The 20,322-nt window shown below is 45.9% G+C and overlaps 1 protein-coding gene across 8 annotated transcripts in view; it reads left to right on the top strand.

The window, feature by feature from the left end:
* ATF7IP (activating transcription factor 7 interacting protein) overlaps positions 1 to 20,322 on the top strand; it is a 218,780-nt gene that overhangs the window by 114,618 nt on the left and 83,840 nt on the right. For 6 of the 8 annotated variants that reach the window (XM_075010695.1, XM_075010701.1, XM_075010711.1 and 3 more), the window contains 2 exons: positions 8,255 to 8,344; positions 9,940 to 10,085. In XM_075010695.1, coding sequence (XP_074866796.1) covers positions 8,255 to 8,344; positions 9,940 to 10,085 — 236 coding nt within the window. The remainder of the gene's footprint in view (positions 1 to 8,254; positions 8,345 to 9,939; positions 10,086 to 20,322) is intronic. The other 2 variants (XM_075010686.1, XM_075010677.1) reach the window with 1 other exon arrangement.

Genomic DNA, 20,322 nt, shown 5'->3' with positions numbered 1-20,322 from the left:
TGACAAAGTGGAAAAGGTTTGCAGTTTGGGCATTTTAGACGGGATTATGTCCTTTTGCAGGCCACAATACCGGTCAGAGCAGGCCCTGTTCTCTGTCAAAGTACACCTAGCAGCTACTTCTGCCTTTCATCCCGGTCCAGGTCTTTCATCAGTGTTCTTGGTCAAGAGATTCATGGAGGGCTTGGAGAGGGTTAGGCCGCTTGTGCAGGACCCATTACCCTGCTGAGGCCTCAATTTGATTTCAGCTGAGTTTATGGAGTCCCCTTTTGAACCCCTTGCTTCTTGCTCCCCCTGTTCTTAAGTTACAAAACAACCTTTTTGGTAGCCATCACATCAACCAGAAGAGTGTCTGAGTTGAAGGCCCTTACAGTGGATATATCCTATATGGTGTTCCTCAAGGACAAGTTTAGACTAACACCCCATCCGGTTTTCTTGCCAAAGGTGGTCTCCTCTTTCCATGTTGATGAGGATATTTTATTACCTGCATTTTACCCTAAGACTCATGCTACTCGAAGGGAGCAGAGTTTACATAGCTTAGAACTCTGCAGGGCTTTGGCTTTTTATGTAGACAGGACCAAGCCATTCAGAAAGTTGTGGCAGCTCTTTGTGGCTGTAGTGGACCAGGATGAAGGGGCTCCCTGTTTTGTCCCAGAAAATTTCCTCCTGGATAGTGACTTGTATTAAGGAATACTAGCAGCTTGCAGGTATTCTTCTTCCTCATATCAGGGCTGACTCTACAAGGGCGCAGTCCTCTTCCACAGCATTTCTAGCCCATGTCCTTATTCTGGAAGTCTGTAGGGCTGCCACCTGGTCTTCCATTCACACCTTTTCAGCCCATTACACTATCACGCAGCACACTAGGGAGGACGCTGCAGTGGGCAGGGCTGCCCTACAATCACTCCAGGGCTCTGACCCCACCTCCTAACATAGCTTGCATTCACATACATTGGAATACACGTGAGCAGTCACTCAAAGAAGGTAATACAGTGACTCAATTGACTGGTGTTCTTCGAGATGTGGTGTTCATGTCCATGCCAAAACCCTCTTGCCTTTCCCCATTGTTGGAGTAGTGAGCACGAAGAAACTGAGCAGGGGGCAGTAGTGTGTGGCGCCTATATTGAGTACTGTCTCGTCACCACTCCAGAGAGTGCGCCATTGACCCAACGGCAACCGGCTAGGGGAAAATCCTTCAGGCAACTGTCATGCGCATGTACGTACACCTACATTGGAATGATCATGAGCAACACATCTCAAAGAACACCAGTTATGAAAGTAAGTAACTGTTTTTTGCTGACTCCTGCTTTAGGCTTCTAGATCCTGCAAACACTTTTATACAAGCTTAACAGCACAAGTTAATCTCTTGTAGTAGATGCAACTCTTTATGCTACTGTAAAATTTGTAACAGCAATGAAGGGTCCTGTGGCACCTTATAGACTAACAGAAAAGTTTTGATCATGAGCTTTCGTGAGCACAGACTCACTGTGCATCTGATGAAGTGAGTCTGTGCTCATGAAAGCTCATGCTCAAAACTTTTCTGTTAGTCTATAAGGTGCCACAGGACCCTTCATTGCTGTTACAGATCCAGACTAACACTGTTACCCCTCCGATACTTGTAAAATTTGTGTACCTGCTGAAGTGTATACAGCAGCAGGAGCATAGTATTCAATATATGCCTATAATTGTTGTGTAAAATTCAAGTACCTGTGTAGTGGCATAAACCCCACCCCCATTTATAATGTAGTCCATTGTACTTTGTAATCTAACGTTCCAATAACACAAATTTTCAAATTTTAAATCAGTGATTTAAAAATGAAATTGTTAGTTTAAATAATTACTAAAATAACATTGATTTAAGTTGCTACAGTCTAGAATCCACTTCCCTTTTTGGTCTGCTCTTGGAAAGAAACCTTTCATCACCCTTCGTCTCTCAAAAAGTGCATCATGAATAGCCTGACCCATGTCAAGTTGGAAAACATTACAGTCATGATCTTCATAAATTGAGCAAGGCAATATTTTGAAAGGTTATTCTGCGCACAACTGAGGAATTGTTGTATCGTCCCTTAATCAAAATATATATATATATATATATATATTATATATATAACAATCTCCCTAAATCTGAGAGTTCATTGGCTCAGCTGGAAGATCCTTTTGCCAGAAGAATGGACAAAGTGTTTGTTGGTCTGCTCAGAGTGGAGGACGTCAGTTTGCACTTGTTAGTTTTACTCTCTCTTGATGGTCACTCACTAATGAGTAGGATGTCTTCATGTCACCATCCTATTTGTGAGTCCATTGATAGCTGACCAGCCCAGTTCTGGAGCCACAGTTCTTATCACAGAAGGGGCAGTTGGAGGGACGCAAGGCAGTTTTTGACACTCTTTTTTTCTTCTCTGCCTCTCCTCATTTGTACTGCAGTGGGACCTCTGAAATTTTTCCACCCCCTCGTGGATTACTGCTCGCCACTAGGGCCAGTCTGGAGCAAGGTTCTCCCAAGTGTCAACACTGAGGCCACACTTTTTCATGTGTGTCTTCATCATGTCCTTACATTGCTTCCTGTGCCCCCCAGTGTTCTTCCTTTGGGATTCCTTTCCAAAAAAAGATGTACCCTCCACCTTCTTCTGTTAGCTGTCCTTCTTCTGGTCTATGCGTTTCTGCCAAGGCAGCTATATCGACATTGAAACTTGCAGCTGGCAGGTGATAATAGCTGTGTCTCTTTTGGGTCATGTGCTGTCTGGGTTGTCCATTAGAGTCCGAATATCCCATGTTTCAAGTTTACCATTCAATTTTGACCACATAGAGGTGAACCCATTGGACACAGTTATCCAGACGGGGGGTTGAGGTGGACTGTATTGAAGGCAGCTGCTCACCCCCCGTCCCTATGTAGGGTGAGCAGAGCAGATCCTAAATAGGGCTGCTGAGTCATGTATGCAGCAGCCAGACGGGTTCTGCCACCTCAGTACTTGAAACAGAGCGACTGATGTACATCCATCTTCTACATGCTGGTGCCTGACTAAAAGGTTCCAGATTTTACAGTCCTGCTTCCATCACCATTTGCCAGTCACCATAGGGCTTATGTTTAGGAGAGTATTGCACAGGAAGATGCCTGTGCGTGACTACTACTAATGTGGGGGGACTGTTGCACTGCAGCCACCACACAGTACTTGATGGACAGAAGGCCCAAGTCCAGTGGCATGGGATCCACAATGATTGCGAGGCTCCTGTCTGCTGCAATCTTCATCCACCTTCACAGCCATTGTAGCTTTACCTTTGCTACCCTCTGCCTATCCTGCTGTTGAGGACTTCTACGCTCATTCTTTGTCTGCAAGAGGGCCCTCCCCCAATATTTCCGTCATGGGTGACGAGACTCCTTACGGCATCGTCCTCAGGTGTGTCAGAACTTTCAAGTTTACTCACTATGTCAAGGTGACGGTTTGGAGAGTTAGTAGCTTTAGTGCAGAGTGTCTAAATAACAGAATTTGGTACAGATTCAGGGATCTGGGGACCAACTTTCCCTCTAATCCTTTCCATCCATGTGTGGAATAGTTATTTTTATTTTTGCCTAGGCATGTGTGAATATGCACCACCAATAGAAACACAAAACATAGATGTGGTTTCTCTGCTAATCAACTGATTGGCATTTCAGTTTCTCCTGAGCTGCTGTACTGGTGCACAGCTTACAGTGAGCACTGCCAGGGACTTCCTCCTTTTATACCTTATTCTGCAGTTTCTGAGCGAGCTGAAATTTGACACATTTGAGTATGTGTGTGATGATTCCTGAAGATCTAAAGTGCAGTTCTCAGAACAGCAGTAGCATGGAATTGTGATTCTTCCTACCTGGACTCCCGATCTGCTCTTTAAAGCACTGAGAGGTCACATCTACAGATTAACTTAATTTCCAACATATGATTTGTGAGATGCACTCCCTGAATCAAATCTTTCAGTTAAAGGGGTAGGTACTCTTCCTAAAGTTAAACATCTATTTTCACGAGCCAAAAACAAAACTGTACATCTGAAGAACAAAAAAATAATGAGTTACACTGCAGCATCCTATAAGTGTAGCTTGGAAAATGATCCCCGGAAATGTTTTGTCACGACAGATAAGCAACTGAACATAGGTTCATAGTGTGATGGTATGGGCAAAAAGGCTATGCTATTCTCTCCTTGGATGTATAAAGACTGTATCAAGTAGGAGTAATGAGATTATATGTGTCCTCTGCATATGGCCCTGATGAAATTGCTATTGGAATATTGTGTCCAGTTCTGGTGCCCACTTTTCAAAAAGGCTGTTTAAAATATTGAAGAGGGTTCAAAGAAGAGCGGTATGAGTGACTTGTGGACTGAAATGTATGCCTTACAATGAAAGACCTATGGACCACCAGTCTATTAAGTTTATCGAAAAGATGATTATGAGACAACTTGTTCATAGTCTAGAAATACCAACACAAGAAGATATCTGATAGAAGACTCTTAATGTAGCAGACAAAAATGTAGAAATAACAAGTGATGAAGTTGAAACTAAAGAAATTCAAACTGAAAACAAGACGGGCATTTTAATGTCTAAAGTAATTAACAAAGGAAACAATTTACCAAAGGATGTGAGGGATTATTCGTCAATTTAAATCTTGATTGGACACTTTTCTAAAAGGTATGGTATAGTTCAGCAATTAACTGTTGGTTTTATGTGGGAATTACTGAGTTATGCAGGAGGTCAGACTAGGTGATCACAAATCCCCCTGCATATTCCACACTGAAAAGTCTTTTGGCAAACCACACTAAACATCACTTTCTGTTATCTTCAGGTGCAGCTCTTCTATGAGCACATATTATTCTCAGAAGTCTTCAATTTATGCTTCGGTCCATCCTTCTTGGACCACAAGGATTGCACAGATCATACCTCTGCACTGTCTCAAGTACCATATGAGGTCCTGGTGGAGTACTGTCCAGACTGTCTGGTATCAAGCAGGTTCCTCTCTCATGAGGATGTTCTAGTTGCTGAAGAACCTGGATTTTCTCTCTTAAGGGATATTGAAGAGGGAAACGTCACGATCCCCAGATTTCCTGTCTAGTGTACCCTAACACAAATGGTTGGTAACCAGAACTGGCATGATTGCTAGCCCCTCAGCAACTTCTCGTAATGTTCTGGCTCTGAGCACCACTATCAGGGGGCTCCTCCACAGGGCATAAGTAGATATCTGTTTTTGTTTCTGATATTTCTATGCAAAATTCTATTTCTTTCCCTTTTCACCTTCTTTTCTGTATGTATTTCCCAAAGAGAAGACCCCAGGAACCCACAGACATTGATGTCAGCCTCAACAGGAACATCTTTAGGCTCGTGATTTTTTCCCCCCCTGTACATCATCACCATGGGTTTTCTGGAACCCAAAGGCTCCTTGTGTTGACCGTTTGCATAAGGTCTGTTCAGACCAACAGCCACTGGTACAGCAGGGCCATCCCCCGAGATAGACCTCTAAAGGAGCAGGAGCTAGTGATAGGTTAGGAGATACTGCTGGCCAACAAGCTATCCTCTTGATGAGGCAGTTATGCCATCTTCTGCAGATAATTTCAAGGCCTTTCCAAACCTGATGAACTTAGTAGAGTCACTCCAGATCCCCTTGCAGGAAATCCAGGGGACACAACATTCTGCATTCTGTATGCATATCATGTTACAACAGTCTCTGATTATGATCCAGTGTGTGTTGTTGGTTTTAAGAACAGTTTCATTGCAGATTTCACAAAAGGTGGAGGTACCAATGTGAGATTTCTGAAGATAGTTACAGTACTCAATGCAAGGTTTAAGAATCTAAAGTGCCTTCAAAAATCTGAGCAGGATGAAGTATGGAGCATGCTGTCAGAAATTTTAAATGACAAATGCACCAATGTGGAAACTACAGAATCCAAATTACCCAAAAAGAAAAATCAGCTGCCTACGCATGGTATCCAACTCAGTGTCTCTCTTCATTTGCCAGTAGAATGACACTATGGTGCAATTATTGCAGCAAGTGTTGATTTAGTGGGTCTGTTTTTGTGTGAATGTTCATTTTGCTTGACCAGTATAATGAGACAAGCACGGGAATTTTTATGCTGCTGCTTCAACTTATTGTGCCTGGAGTCTAGTTCAACAAGTGTCACTAATGGAATCCATTCACTGCCTAAGATTGCTGTAAGAAATGCCTTCCCTTCTTTGATATCTTCCAAGATCAAGTCCTTCAACAAATGATCATTAAAGAGTTGTTACCCCTGCTGGACCTTCATACAAAGGAGTAATGTATTTCTCCATCAAGGAGTACCATTTCCTAAAAATCTAGACCCAGTTCTCACTTATTAACCTCATGTGTAAAACCCAGAAACTTTATGAAGAACATAAAGCTCTCATATGGAAACAGGATAGCGCACACAGTAGATTTCAGTTTGTTAGGCTTGTGATTCACCGTGTCTCTTACTTAACTTTGCAGTATGGATCCTTTTGGGAGCATAGGTTCTTTTATATCTGAAATGTGAGTAGTAAGGAGATTCTTGTCTTGTATAACTCCTTACCTTGGTGTTTAGCTCTGACTGTCTTTAAACAGGAAGTATTCTTGTCCATGTTGGTGCCTCAACCTCAAAGTCCTGAACAAAAGAGGACGGCACACTTTTGGCGTGTGTGTATTTATAAAATTCTGTTGATTCAAGACAATGAACTGATATAGTCTCTGTCTGTAAAAGGATAAATCACTTTTGAAATGAAGAGTTCCTACATGGAGTAGATCTTGTATCACACAGTCTTTTAGGTAGCCAAAGATTCTTGCCTTAATGATTTTTAAACCCACTTTTAAAAAGTGTAGCTAATTTCAAAGTCGAAGAAAGCTGTACTATGTTCTCCTTGCATTGTTTTTCCAGCCTTCCTTGGATGGAAATCTAGTAGCTGTGTTCTGAGGCAGATCATTTAGTATCTTCTATAGAACCTGCCACAATATGGCCCAGTACTACTCTTATTTACTCACTTGCTTATAAGTCTGTTGCAAATGGACCCAGTTGCTGGCTCGCATATGCTACCAAACCAGCGACATAGAGCCCAGGCACTTTGTAGTTACGGGATTTTAGAAAGAACTCCTGAGTTCAGACGTCTTGTTTGACCCCTTTTTTTGGGATATGAGATGTCGCAGCTCAGCCTTTACCCCCTGAAAACAGTGTCTGAAATATTTTGAGGCACCCCCCTCTACTCCAGCTGCTTACACATGCTCTTGCAGAGTTACACTTGGATTATGAGCACCCCGAGCATCTAGTTTAACCTCTTTAAGGTCAATGAGGCAAAAAGTGTACTAAATGTGCTAATAATAACTGTTTCATTTCACCCATAATTTCCATACTCTTGAACTTGCACAGGAAAATTACAAAAGACAAAAACATTACATGGACTCTGGGTGAACACTTGTCACATAATGATTGAGCTATTTCAGACCTCAGCCTTCATCCTCAAGGGAAACCTACACAACACTTCAAAAGATGAGCCTGTGAATTTAAACTCGTAACTTTGCTAGACACTAAAAATAATGGACTGAAAAGGGACACTGGATTTATGGTTTATTACAACAATCTGTAATCACCTAATCCCAGTTCTCCCTTTTTTCCATATTTTCATTTGCACATTGATGACATTTGCTGGAAGTAAAGAACTCTCTGTGTAAGCTGAAAAGCTTGTCTCTATCATCAGTGGAAGTTGGTCTGATAAAAGATACTTCACCCCGTTTCTCTTATTAGTATGGAAGTATTAAGGCGGGAAAACACTTTTCCAGTTTATGGCTTCCAACATAATCTAAGTATGTATTTATTCACAGAAAAATAAAAATATGAATACTTTGTGAGTGAAGAACTAAAGCTTTTGTATAACTCTTTCTTTCATGCATACGAAAAATGGAAAATGATCTCTGTTAGGCAGCCATTTGAACATAACTTTAACAGATATACTATTTCTTCAGCTTTCAGAATGTTAAGTAATGTTCAAGGTGTTTAAATAGAGAAGTTGCTGTGTAAAGGCATTTGTTGTTTTGTACTGCTAGCTACCATCTTTTATTGTCAAGGTATTTCCTCTATCGCACTTGACTTTTTGTTTCTCGGATGACTTTGTGCAAGTATGCATAGGAATCCTCAGGCTCATCAGCCAAAACAAGACATTCCAAAGACACTTGAATTATTGTACCCCATGAAGACTCTGCTTTTAATATTGCTTTTGCCATGAATAAAGAAATAAAAGTTGGTCATCTGTTTTTGTTTGCAGAAGAGGTGGAAGAGGTGGAAAAAGAAAACAAGGAACAGGATAAAGAAAGAGATGAGGAAGAGCACCAAGAAGCCAGACCTCCAGACAGAAGTATGTACATTAAAGGTGTTATGTCATATTAACAGGAAGAATGAAAGAATCAGTGCAGCATTGCTCTAGAACTGGAGTCAGCAACCTTTCGGAGGCACAGTGCTGAAATTTGACCTTTTGACCTCGAAGTATAGTCTGAGTGCGAATGTGACTTTTTAAGATCATTAATAATCCTACTTACAACAGCTTCAGTAATAAATGAAGATGCAAAGCTTTGCCGTTTAGGTGATGTTTGGTAGCATTAGGCGGTCTTTTGTTAGTCCATAGGCATCGTGGCTTTGAGCAAGCTCCTGGCTGTATGTGAGAGGAAGGATGGGGCTGACCCTCCACCTCATACGGCCATGAAAATTGGCTTGTGTGTCACTCTTGGCACCCATGCGGGGGGTTGCTGACCCCTGCTGTAGAATTAAATATCCGTGTTCAGCTTGTCTCAGTACTTTTATGTGAGAGGCATGCTATTATGTAATTGAGAAATATTTATATAATAACGCTGTAACTACCTTAAACTTAATAACATTTTTTAAAACTGCAAGTTTGAAGTGCATGTATGAATGTTCTTAGTACATTTGTCTGTGGTAGTCCAAGGACTATGCTGATTCCGCTCAGAGGTTTTCTTTTGGTTTTGATGTCTAAAAACATCCAGATACTTTCTGATGGAGAAATCAGAGCTGGAGCATTAGCAATTATTCTTCCTTTTTATGATGAAAATTCACAAACGGAAAAAAATTTGGATGTTGACACTGTCAGTTAATATCTCCTATTAAAATATTTGTATTCTTTAGGTACTTGCATTTCAATAGCATCTTAAATTAAAATAATCAAACTTTTCTAAGCATAGATACTAGGTTAGGTGATCATGCAAATTATTTTTTTTTAAATTAGCTCTATAGCAGCTGAAAATGGTGAATGGACAGATCTCAAAATTTGAGTTAGCACTCATACCAGGTACTGTGTGAAATGGAAAGTAACTGTCAGGTGTACCAGGTCCCCCCCAATCCAATATTAAATTTAATTGTTAATTTGTTTAATTTTACCTCTTTACTCTCAATCTTGCTATTTTGTACCAAGCTCACTTTTTCTCACTGTCTTTATTCTTGCAGTAGCCTCCATTAATTGTAGCTTAGGATAAAGTGCATACACCTGCATTACAAGAGGTGTACTGTGGCAGGAGAAGGGGAGGGATTGGTTGGGGAATCCTGTACTGTCCCATTTCTCAGTACGGGAAATAACTGACCTGTATGTCACTACAGGGCCACAAAGGTGAAGAAAGGTCTGATTTAAAAAAGGTAAGTGAGAAGGGAAGAATGGTGCTTGCATAGCCATGCATTTTGGGAGGTTAGAAGGGTGATGGTTGTTCTTCTGTACATTGAGTTAAAGTTCCATATTGAAGTTGCACTGTAGGGGGACTCCGGTTTGTGAAAAAGATAAATCATTTAATATCTGAGATTTTCCAAAGATCCTGTCATTCTTTGAATAATGAGTTTTTTTGACTTGAACAAAAGGAAGAAACAGAAGGTACTGATAGGTGTAGGCTTCCTTTGTTTTTTATTTTCCTTAAAAACTTCCTCAGCAGTCACTGTGCCATGTGCTTCCAGGTGAAGTGTCAAGAAGAAAGCGTTCCAAATCAGAGGATATGGATAATGTACATTCTAAACGTCGTCGGTACATGGGAGAAGAATATGAAGCAGAACTCCAAGTGAAAATTACAGCCAGGGAGGATATTAACCAGAAGCTGCAAAAGGTATACTAGATCTTTGTGCAGAATGGAGATGACAGAAATATTTTGGTTGAACTCACAGTTATTCTGTTGTCGATCTTTCTCTTTGAGTTATAGCCTTGCTCTCTTCTTCGGACATAATTTCAGTGTTAACCTACGAATCGCAAACATCAGTCGCTTGACTGTCTTTTTATTTTAAATTGCATAAACTTCTGCTTTTATGATTAAATGTTTTGTGGACATCCAAAATAATTAGATAAATGAGAAAAAAATAACTACGTGCAGATAAAATTCTTTATTATTTTAGTGTAATCGTAAATTGTCACATTTCTCTTATGGGAAGTCATGTCCTAAATTACAAGGAAGGATATACTATATTGGGAACCAGTGAGTCTAGTATTCATGGTTCTCTGCGTCTTACAGCTAGTTTTAATAATTCTGTGTGGTTCACAGTCATTATTGATCAGGACCTTCTAGGTTAGTTAAGCTGGAAATAGATCTCTGTAGATCCTAACATAACTTATGGCAAAGCTAAATTTCAGCCACTGTTGTACTATCTCTGAGTGTGCCAGATGTTTGTGCTTGCCTATGCATTCTGAAAAACGGGTGATTTTCTGTGTATATAAACCACTGTTACAATGTGTTCTGCTTCATCCTCTGTCGTGGCTGGGATAGTGGCTTCCTGCTACTATTAGCTCACGTTGGTTGGACTATTAGCTTAAGTGTTACAAGCCTGTGATAAAGGTTTAGAGTTTAAACCTTGCAACTGCTGCATAATGGAGGAGGGGGTCAGAGGTTGTATCAGATGTACATCATAGAATTTATTATAGGTGTTTTTGCTATCAGATATAGGTGGTGAAAACTGTAGAAAAACTCACACATTAATTAATTTCACATTCAGTGCAGTCTTAGGCAGGATGCAGCACGTGGAACGATAAGAAACACTGAATAGCTGCATCATTCCTTGAGCACTGTCCAACTTTTGCACTGAGTAGGGTATAAATTTTGGGGAAAAAAATATTGATCATGTAATTAGAAGGTATTACAGGGTGGGATGAATTAAGCTTTCTTGGACAGTCTTAAATTTAGCATTTCCCAACATTCAAATATTTTACTGTACAACCTAAATAACATTTTTGTTGTTTTCTGTATGTATGTAATAATTATATGAAATGCAAAATTGGGAGACTGTTTTCCAACAGATTTTAGTTATTCTCAACAAGGTCAAATACAGGGTTCCATGTAACTAAGCAATAACTTTTTAAATGGCATAATTGTTTGTGGTACTCACCTTTCTTGGTCTCAGATTATTCATGCTAATGTTGGTTTATAAGTATTATAAATAAAAGATGCTCATTCTTTACTTTAAAAAGTTTACTGATTCTGTTGATCCTGCTATGTAGTTGTAGTTGAAGTATGACTTGCAGGAGGATGTGAATATTAATGTACTGTTGTTCTTCTTTGAGTTATGTCTCCATGGGTGCCCCACTCTGGGTGCCAGCGCATCCTTGTGCTGGCAAGCAGAGTTTTTTGTTAGTAGTTCCTTGCCACGCCGCATATGTAGTCAGCACGTCATGGTATCGTTTGTGCCTGTTGACTGAATGCGCAGCATTGCTCCCTCAGTTCCTTCTCTGCTGTCCTTAGCAGCAGATGGAACTACAGGAGTCAGTCTTCTTCCTGTGAAAACAAATAAATATTTTAGTTATTTCAAGCCTTCGTTCCCTTTATGTAACCTTGCAAGAACGTCTTTGCCCATTTAAAACAAAGTTGTGCACCCCTTCCTGACCTGAGAGCCTAACCCTCCCTCCTTCCCCTCTTCAAGTCCTCCCTCAACATGCTGGGTTCACCTGGTTTTAAGATATATGACACCTGCAAAGACGCTGTGCCCATCTCTGACGGGCGTTCTGCCTATGTCAGATGGCTAGGAGAGAGCCATATATCTCAGAAATGTTCTTATTGTAATAGCTCTCTGTCACATCTGGCTCTGGCCTTCTAGTTGTGCCTCAAGATGATTTTATTACAAAAGTCCCCATAACCATCAGAGGAGGACTCTTACAGCCACCACAAAAATGGGGCCAGAGAAAAAAATCAGAATTCGTGTTCTGTGAGGAAACAAGCCTCCTCTGCACCAGATCAGGACTCTCACAAAAGAGCCCCTCTAGTGAAATTGCTGCCTGCAGTGCCAAGTTCCAGAGTTAGCTCCAGTGACAAAACAAGCACCACCGGCACCACTAGAGCAAACAAACAGACACAGTTGGAGCTGAGGCATCGATACTCTGCTGTGGCACCGATGGCATAAGAACTTGCACCAAGACCAGCCCACACCAACATGTCATGTCCATCAGCAATGGCACCCACACAGGCCACAGCACTGACACAAAAGACCCAGTCAGTGCCTAACCAGAATGCACCAAAGACATCCTTGGCACCAACGCAATTCATACAACATAAAGATATTGAGGTACATTTGGTGCTGTAGTCCCCTGTTTTCAGTTCTGAGTACTCACTACCTGCCAGAAAAGATCAGCCAACCTTGTCTCCTACACTGTCGTTTGCTCACAGTAGTACAGATATGGGAGGACAAGACATCAGGTTCTTGTCCCAACATTCATCACGCACACAGCAGAATCCACTGTGGGATATGTTACAAGCTAAACCTCAGCATCATGCCCCCATGCAGCAGTGGAACCCACAATACAATTCATCATCATCATTGCCAGTCAAAGTGGTCATACCAGACACATGAATGCCTACTGATGACTTGAAACAATTCCAAGACCTCTTTAAGAGGGTTGCCATGGCCCAGGAGATTGATCTCCAAGAGGTACAGGAGATACAACATAAGCTCTTAAAAATACTACAACTGTCCATTGGAAGGAAAATAGCCCTTCCTGTGGATGAGACTATCTTGGAACTAGAGGAAACAATATGGCACACACCAGTGACAGCTCCCCCTTTGAGCAAATGGGCAGATAAGAAGTACTTCATTCTGGTGAAAGATATGGACTTCCTTTTCTCCCATCCAAAACCAAGCTCCCTTGTGGTTGACTCAGTCCATCTGCACCTGAAACTCCCACAGGCCAGGTCTACTTCTCAAGATAAGGATCACACACATCTGAACTTATTCAGGTGAAAAGTTTATACATCTACCACTTTAAAGTTAAGAGTAGCCAATTACTATGCTCTGCTGGCAAATTATGATTACACCATATATACTAAGCTCCAGGAGGAACATCGGTCAGAACAAAAGCAACCACATCTCCAGGCCATTTTCCAGGAGGTCAAGCAATATTGTGCACAGCCCTCCAGAGTGAAATGGATGTGGCAGACACATCAGCCAGCATTATGGCAGCGGCAGTAGTCATGAATATAGCTTTATAGATTCAAGCATCTGTGATGACCAGGGAGCTCCAAAAGAAAGTAGAGGACCTCCCCTTTGTCAAAGTGTCCCTCTTTGCCACCAAAACAGACAAGGTCCTACAAACAATGAAGGAATCCTGGGTCACCCTTGGAATAGGGGGGCGGTATACACCTCTCCCAACAAATACAAACAGTATATGCCATACCAGAAACCCAAGGAAACCTACAGTTGGCAACAGTACCACCCACTTGACCAAATGCCTGCAAACTGGCCTAGTAGATGCAGAAGCCAAAAGACTCAACGTTCAACTAACCAGTCCTCCAGATCTAAGCAGCGGCTTTGAAAATTTGATCAGGTGTCTGATGTCACCTCCTGTTGGCAGAAACAAGACCTTCTTCTTCAAGTGTCCCCGTAGGTGCTCCACAATAGGTGACGGGCTTGCCCGGCGCCGCAGATCGGATCTTCCAAGCAGTTTCTGCCGGACCGCGCATGCGCTGGCGCGCGCCGCTCCCTTACGCGCTCCTGGCCATGTGCGCGATCCGGTCCCTGCCAGTTCCTCTTAACCGCCGTCGGCTGCAGACGGAATCCGACTAGGCTAAGGCCAAATAGCGTATTCAGCGACTTTATCTGTTTTTCTTTCAAAGTTTTTCAGATACTTAGGCTACTACGAGTTAGCCGGTTGTTATTTTGCAAAAAAAAAAACAAACAAAAAAAACAAACAACAACAAACAAACTACGAGCGGGACAGCTTTAGCCAGTCCCAGTAACAAGCGCCGGAGGCCAGGAGCTACGGCCATCAGCCCTCCTGCTGAGGCAGGCCATCGGACGGGGAAAACAGCACAAAGAAGGTGCTAAGTACCCACTTAAAAAAACTCAAAGACTCACCAACAATGTCCTCTTCAGGCTTTAAAAAATGTGAGTCCTGCCGAGAGGCGATGCCAGTGTCCGATGGGCACAGTCTATGCATAAGGTGCCTGGGGGAGTCCCATGTGGCACAGAAATGCGCCTTCTGTGCTAAATTAACAACCAGAGCACGGAGAGACAGGGAGATGCGCATTAAAATGCTGCTTCTTGATAAGGCCCTCCAGCCAGACATGCCGGAGCGGCCGCAGCAGGAGGGACCCTCCGGGGCCCTTAAAAGGAAAGCTGCCTCCCTCACTCCATCAGCGCAGAAACGGAGGAAAGTCTCTCCAGCCCGATCCCTGCCGGCAGCAACAGTGAGCGGGACGGGAGGAGCACGCAGCCCCCAGCCGCAGCAACAGCTGATCGGCGGCGGCACGGAGAGCCACGTGCAAACGGCTCAGCCTCCGATGATCAGCCAGCCGCCCCGCACCGCAGGCAGGGCGGCGGCTAAACAAGCGCCGGTACCGGCGTCACCACAGGCAGCGGCACCGACCCCGACGGAACCGGTGGTGCAGAGCGCGCAGGCACGTAGCCTGCAGGCGCAGAAGGACACCGCACGTGCGGCACCGCCTTCGAGCGTGCCTAGCACGGTGCCGACGGGGCCGGGATCCCCCGCGCGTCAGGGGGCGGAGTCACCTTCTCCAGGGAGGGGGAAGGCTGCACACAAGAGGAGGCATTGCAGCCCCTCTCCGGACAGGGCTGTGGAGCTGCTTTCTCACAGCCCTCCGCTTACGTTGCAGACTCCAACCAGAAGGCAGGGGTCCCCCCTAGCCTACCCGGACCCCCTTCTCCATTTTTACAACCAGCCTCGCCATGGCTGGCACCACCTTCACCCTTCCTGGGGTTTGAACCACTGGACTATTATGCGAAGTCGCTCTCTCCAGTGTCTCGACGATCTCCCTCCCCCAGACGCAGAGGGTACGCACCAAGGGAGTGGTCTAGGTCACCCTCCCAAGAACAGTGCCTGTACTGCCATGGTTGCCCCTACCACGCGGGGCATACACACCATCGGCAATCTACTGGGGAAAGATCCCCACAACCTATCTCGTACCCCCGAGGGCAGTCGCGACCAGGGACAGAGACTCAAGCATCTCAAGGGGGACTGGTCATGGAACCCCGAGATTTTCCCTCGCAAACCTCTAGCGAGAGGGTGTACCATCACCAGCAGGAACCGGAAGGGTCCAGAGATATGTACCCCAGCGGTTCCTCACTCTCTTCCCCAGACGAGGCTGCGGCCCTGGGGGACGTCCATCCTACGGACGATCTCAAACAGTTTCAGGAGCTGTTTAAGAGGGTGGCCTTCACGCAAGGCATCCAGACAGCAGAGGTGCAAGAGAAACACCATAAGCTCCTCAAAAATTTGAGACCTCCGGCCTCTTCCAGAGTAGCAATACCGCTTGATGAAGCGATCTTAGAGTCCGCCACTACGATATGGCAGACCCCTGCAACTATTCCGCCTGTCCAAAAGAGAGCGGATAAGAAATACTTCGTGCCGGCGAAGGGCATGGAGTTCCTGTTTAGCCACCCACAGCCAAACTCCCTGGTGGTGGAGTCCTCGCAACAAAGATCAAAAACATCTCAATTTAAAACAGGGGGAATGGACAAAGATGCCAAGAAGCTAGAGCTGTTCGGCAGAAAGGTCTACTCCTCCTCCACTTTAACGTTGCGAATGGCAAATTATGCAGCGCACTTAGCGAACCATAATTTTGACAACTATTCCAGGTTAACTTCCCTCATGGACTCGCTTCCAGAGGACAAAAAGCCGGTCCTCAAGGCCATAGTGCAAGAAGGCTACGCGGCTGCGAGGATGGGAGTTCAGATTGCTTTGGACGTTGCGGACACGGCACCACGTTCCACAGCAACCGCAGTGGTGATGCGAAGGGAGTCCTGGCTCCAGACCTCGGGTATACCGAGGGATCTGCAGGCGAAGATAGTTGACCTTCCCTTCGACTCGCAGAAGCTGTTTGCTGAATCAACTGACTCGGTCCTTCATTCCAGGAAAGATTCAAGAGCCACACTCAGGACCCTGGGGATTTACACCCCTCCATACGCAAAGAAAAGGTACTACCCTCAGCAAAGGCGGTACCAGTACCAGCAACAGCGCCCCCAGTATCACAGGGGTTACGAGCAAGGGCGACATCAACAGCACCAGCAGTACAGAACTCCCAGGCGACGCTCACAACAGAGCCGTGCGTCCTCGGGGCGGGGCCAAAGGCCACAAGTTTGACATACAGATCCAGGGCTGCGCCATCACTACCATCGCACAAGGTCATCCGAAGCAGCTGTTTCACCATCGCCTCCGACCATTCTACGACCAGTGGCAAAGGATCACCACAGACAAATGAGTGCTGGAGATCATAGCCACGGGGTACGCCATCCCCTTCCAGTCGCTCCCACCGTCACGACCTCCACCCAAGCCCCACCTCCAGGAGGCCTCCCAGGTAGCGAGGCTCAGGCAGGAGGTGGACCATCTCATGCTTATAGGGGCGGTGGAAAGAGTGCCGGAGCGACTGCACAGGAAAGGGTTCTACTCCAGGTATTTCCTCACGGAGAAAAAGACAGGAGGCTGGAGGCCCATCTTAGACCTTCGCGGCCTCAAAAGGTACCTGCGCAAGCAACGTTTTCGGATGACCACAATCGCCTCCATCCTTACAGCTCTGGACGATGGAGACTGGTTCGCAGCCCTCGATTTACAAGACGCGTACTTCCACATAACCATCCATCCGGCTCACCGGCGATTCCTCCGGTTCATGGTAGGCAACGAACACTTCCAATACAAGGTCCTACCATTTGGCCTCTCCTCGGCCCCCAGAGTCTTCACCAAGACCTTGGCAGTGGTGTCAGCCTACCTGCACAGACAGGGGGTATTTATTTTCCCGTATCTGGACGACTGCCTGCTCAAAGGGGCCTCGAAAGGGGAGGTTCTGCGCATGATACGCGTCACAGCAAACACGTTCTCCTCACTTGGCCTGGTTATCAATCTGGCAAAATCACAAATAGACCCCACACAGGACATAGAGTTCATAGGGGCTTGCATAAACTCAGTTGCAGCGAGAGTATACCTACCAGAGGCTCGCTTTCGAGCCATCGGTTCCCTCGTGCAAGTCATCACCTTCAGCCCTACGGTGCCGGTCTTGACGTGCCTGCAGCTGCTGGGCCACATGGCAGTGGCAACGTTTGTAGTGCAGAACGCCAGGTTACACATGCGCAGCATGCAGCACTGGCTGGCGAGTGTATACACACCGGCAGTACACACCGTTCACAGGGTGGTGTCGCCCACAGCCGGGGTGCGCCAATCCCTGCAATGGTGGGTAAACCCCAGGAACTTGCTAACAGGGGTACCCTTCCACCAGCCGCAAATATCGGTTTTTCTCACTACAGATGCCTCCCTCATAGGGTGGGGAGCGCACATGGGCGAAGAGGTGACTCAAGGACTGTGGTCACCCACGGAACAGTCACTACACATCAACGTACTGGAGCTCAGAGCAGTGTTCAACGCCTGCAAACACTTTCGAGACCACATACAAGGCAAAGTCGTCGGGATCAGTACAGACAATACCTCCACCATGTTTTATATAAACAGGCAAGGAGGAGCTCGATCCCGTGCCTTATGCGCGGAAGCAATCCGCTTATGGAACTGGTGCATCGCCCACGATATAATCTTGAAAGCCTCATACTTGCCGGGTGCGCACAACGTGAAGGCAGACCAGCTGAGCAGGCATTTTGCGCTCACACACGAGTGGCAGATCCGTCCCGATCTGCTACGGTCGATTTTCCACGCATGGGGTTTTCCCCAAATAGATCTGTTTGCCACTCAACACAACAAGCAGTGCCCACGATTCTGCTCCAGGGCAGGACTGGGATGGGGGTCCCTGGGGGACGCGTTCGCGATCCCGTGGGGGGTCCCCCTGCTTTATGCGTTTCCTCCCACAGTGCTGATCCACAAAGTTTTGCAAAAAGCCAGGAGGGAAAGGGCCCGGATGATCCTGATAGTCCCAACGTGGGATCGCCAACAATGGTTCCCCCTACTCCTGCGCATGTCGGACCGTCCACCGATGCCTCTTCCGGCGGCGCCAGATCTGCTCACGCAAGCCCAGGGGTCCATAGTGCATCCGCACCCCCAAAGCCTGCGACTGCAAGCGTGGCTAATCCATGGCTCAGCTCCCTAGAGCGCACATGCACAGTGGAAGTACAGCAAGTCCTAGAAAGTAGCAGGAGGACTTCCACTAGGAAGACCTACAAACAAAAATGGACTTGCTTTACGGCCTGGTGTTCTACCAAACAACTGGCCCCCCCTTTCGGTGCCTATACCTACAATTCTACAGTATTTACTGGACCTCAAGAGAGGAGGACTCTCGCTATCTTCGTTAAAGGTCCACCTCGCCGCCATCTCGGCGTTCAGACATGAGGAGGAAGGGCACACGGTGTTCGCCCACCCTATGGTTACCAGGTTCCTCAAAGGGTTGGTAAACCTCTACCCCCCTCGGAAACCGATTCCACCTTCGTGGAACTTGGACCTGGTGCTTACCACACTCATGGGACCACCGTTCGAGCCCTTGGCCACGGTTCCCCTCCGCCTCCTTACAATAAAGACGACCTTTCTTCTTGCAATTACGTCAGCTCGTAGGGTGAGCGAGCTCGCGGCAGTCATGGCAACGCCACCCTGCACTGTTTTTTCCAAGGAGGCGGTAACCATACGGCTGCATCCAGCCTTTGTTCCCAAAGTTTCCTCCGAGTTTCACATCAACGAACCTAGTGTTCTACCCTCGTTTTATCCAAAGCCTCATAACTCCAACGAAGAGGCGCGCCTACACCTCCTGGATGTGAGGAGGGCGCTAGCCTTGTACGTAGACAGGACCAAGTCCTTCCGGAAAACGGATAGACTCCTAGTCTCCCTCGCTCCCAAATCGAAAGGAGAAGGTCTCTCATCGCAGAGAATCTCAAAGCACATTGTATCCTGCATAAAAATGTGCTACGAGCTCAAAAAGACTCCTTTATCGGCCACTCCCAGGGCTCAGTCCACCAGGGCGGTGGCAGCATCAACAGCCTTTTTCAAGGGCGTTGCGTTAAAAGACATTTGCAGAGCGGCGACCTGGTCATCCTACGACACCTTCGCCAAACATTACGCCCTTTACAGGGTATTCCAAGAGGATACCCGTCTCTCCGCAGCGGTCCTCTCGGGGACAAGCTGCACATAATCCGATTACCCACCTCCTATCTTGGGTTACTGCTGGGTAGTCACCTATTGTGGAGCACCCACGGGGACACTCGAAGAAGAAAGAGAAGTTACTCACAGTAGTAACGGTGGTTCTTCGAGATGTGTCCCCGTGGGTGCTCCACTTCCCGCCCATCCTCCCCGCTTCGGATCTCTGTTAGTGTTTTGCAGGGGCACCCGAGGCGGTTGGTTGAGGAACTGGCGGGGACCGGATCGCGCACATGGCCAGGAGCGCGCAAGGGAGCGGCGCGCACCGGCGCATGCGCGGTCTGGCAGAAACTGCTTGGAAGATCCGATCTGCGGCGCCGGGCAAGCCCGTCACCTATTGTGGAGCACCCACGGGGACACATCTCGAAGAACCACCGTTACTACGGTGAGTAACTTCTCTATCCTTTGGTCACGTCCTGCATCCTTTCTTCTAACAAGGGGCCAACATCACCTCTGATCAGTGGATACTGGAAGTCATCAATTTTGGATATTCCATCCCCTTTATATGCATTCTGCCCACCCATTTTCCCTCTCTGTCCCTCTTCAGGGACCCTATCTCATGAACATATTTTCCTTGCAGAGGTTCAACCTCTCATGCAAATAGGAATAGTGAAGCCAGTTACGCAGCTTTACCATGGGAAAGGCTTCTATTCCAACTACTTCCTTACCTAGAAGAAATCTGGAGAGTGATAAACCAATACTTGATCTCAAAGACTCAACAAGTTCATCCACAATCATAGATTCAAGATGGTCACTCTTGCCACCATAATTCCAACACTCAACAAGAGAGACTG

Source organism: Carettochelys insculpta, chromosome 1, assembly GCF_033958435.1.
Source record: "Carettochelys insculpta isolate YL-2023 chromosome 1, ASM3395843v1, whole genome shotgun sequence".
NCBI lineage: Eukaryota > Metazoa > Chordata > Testudines > Carettochelyidae > Carettochelys > Carettochelys insculpta.
The sequence above is the reverse complement of the archived record's forward strand: the minus strand, read 5'-3'. Positions and strand labels throughout refer to the sequence as shown.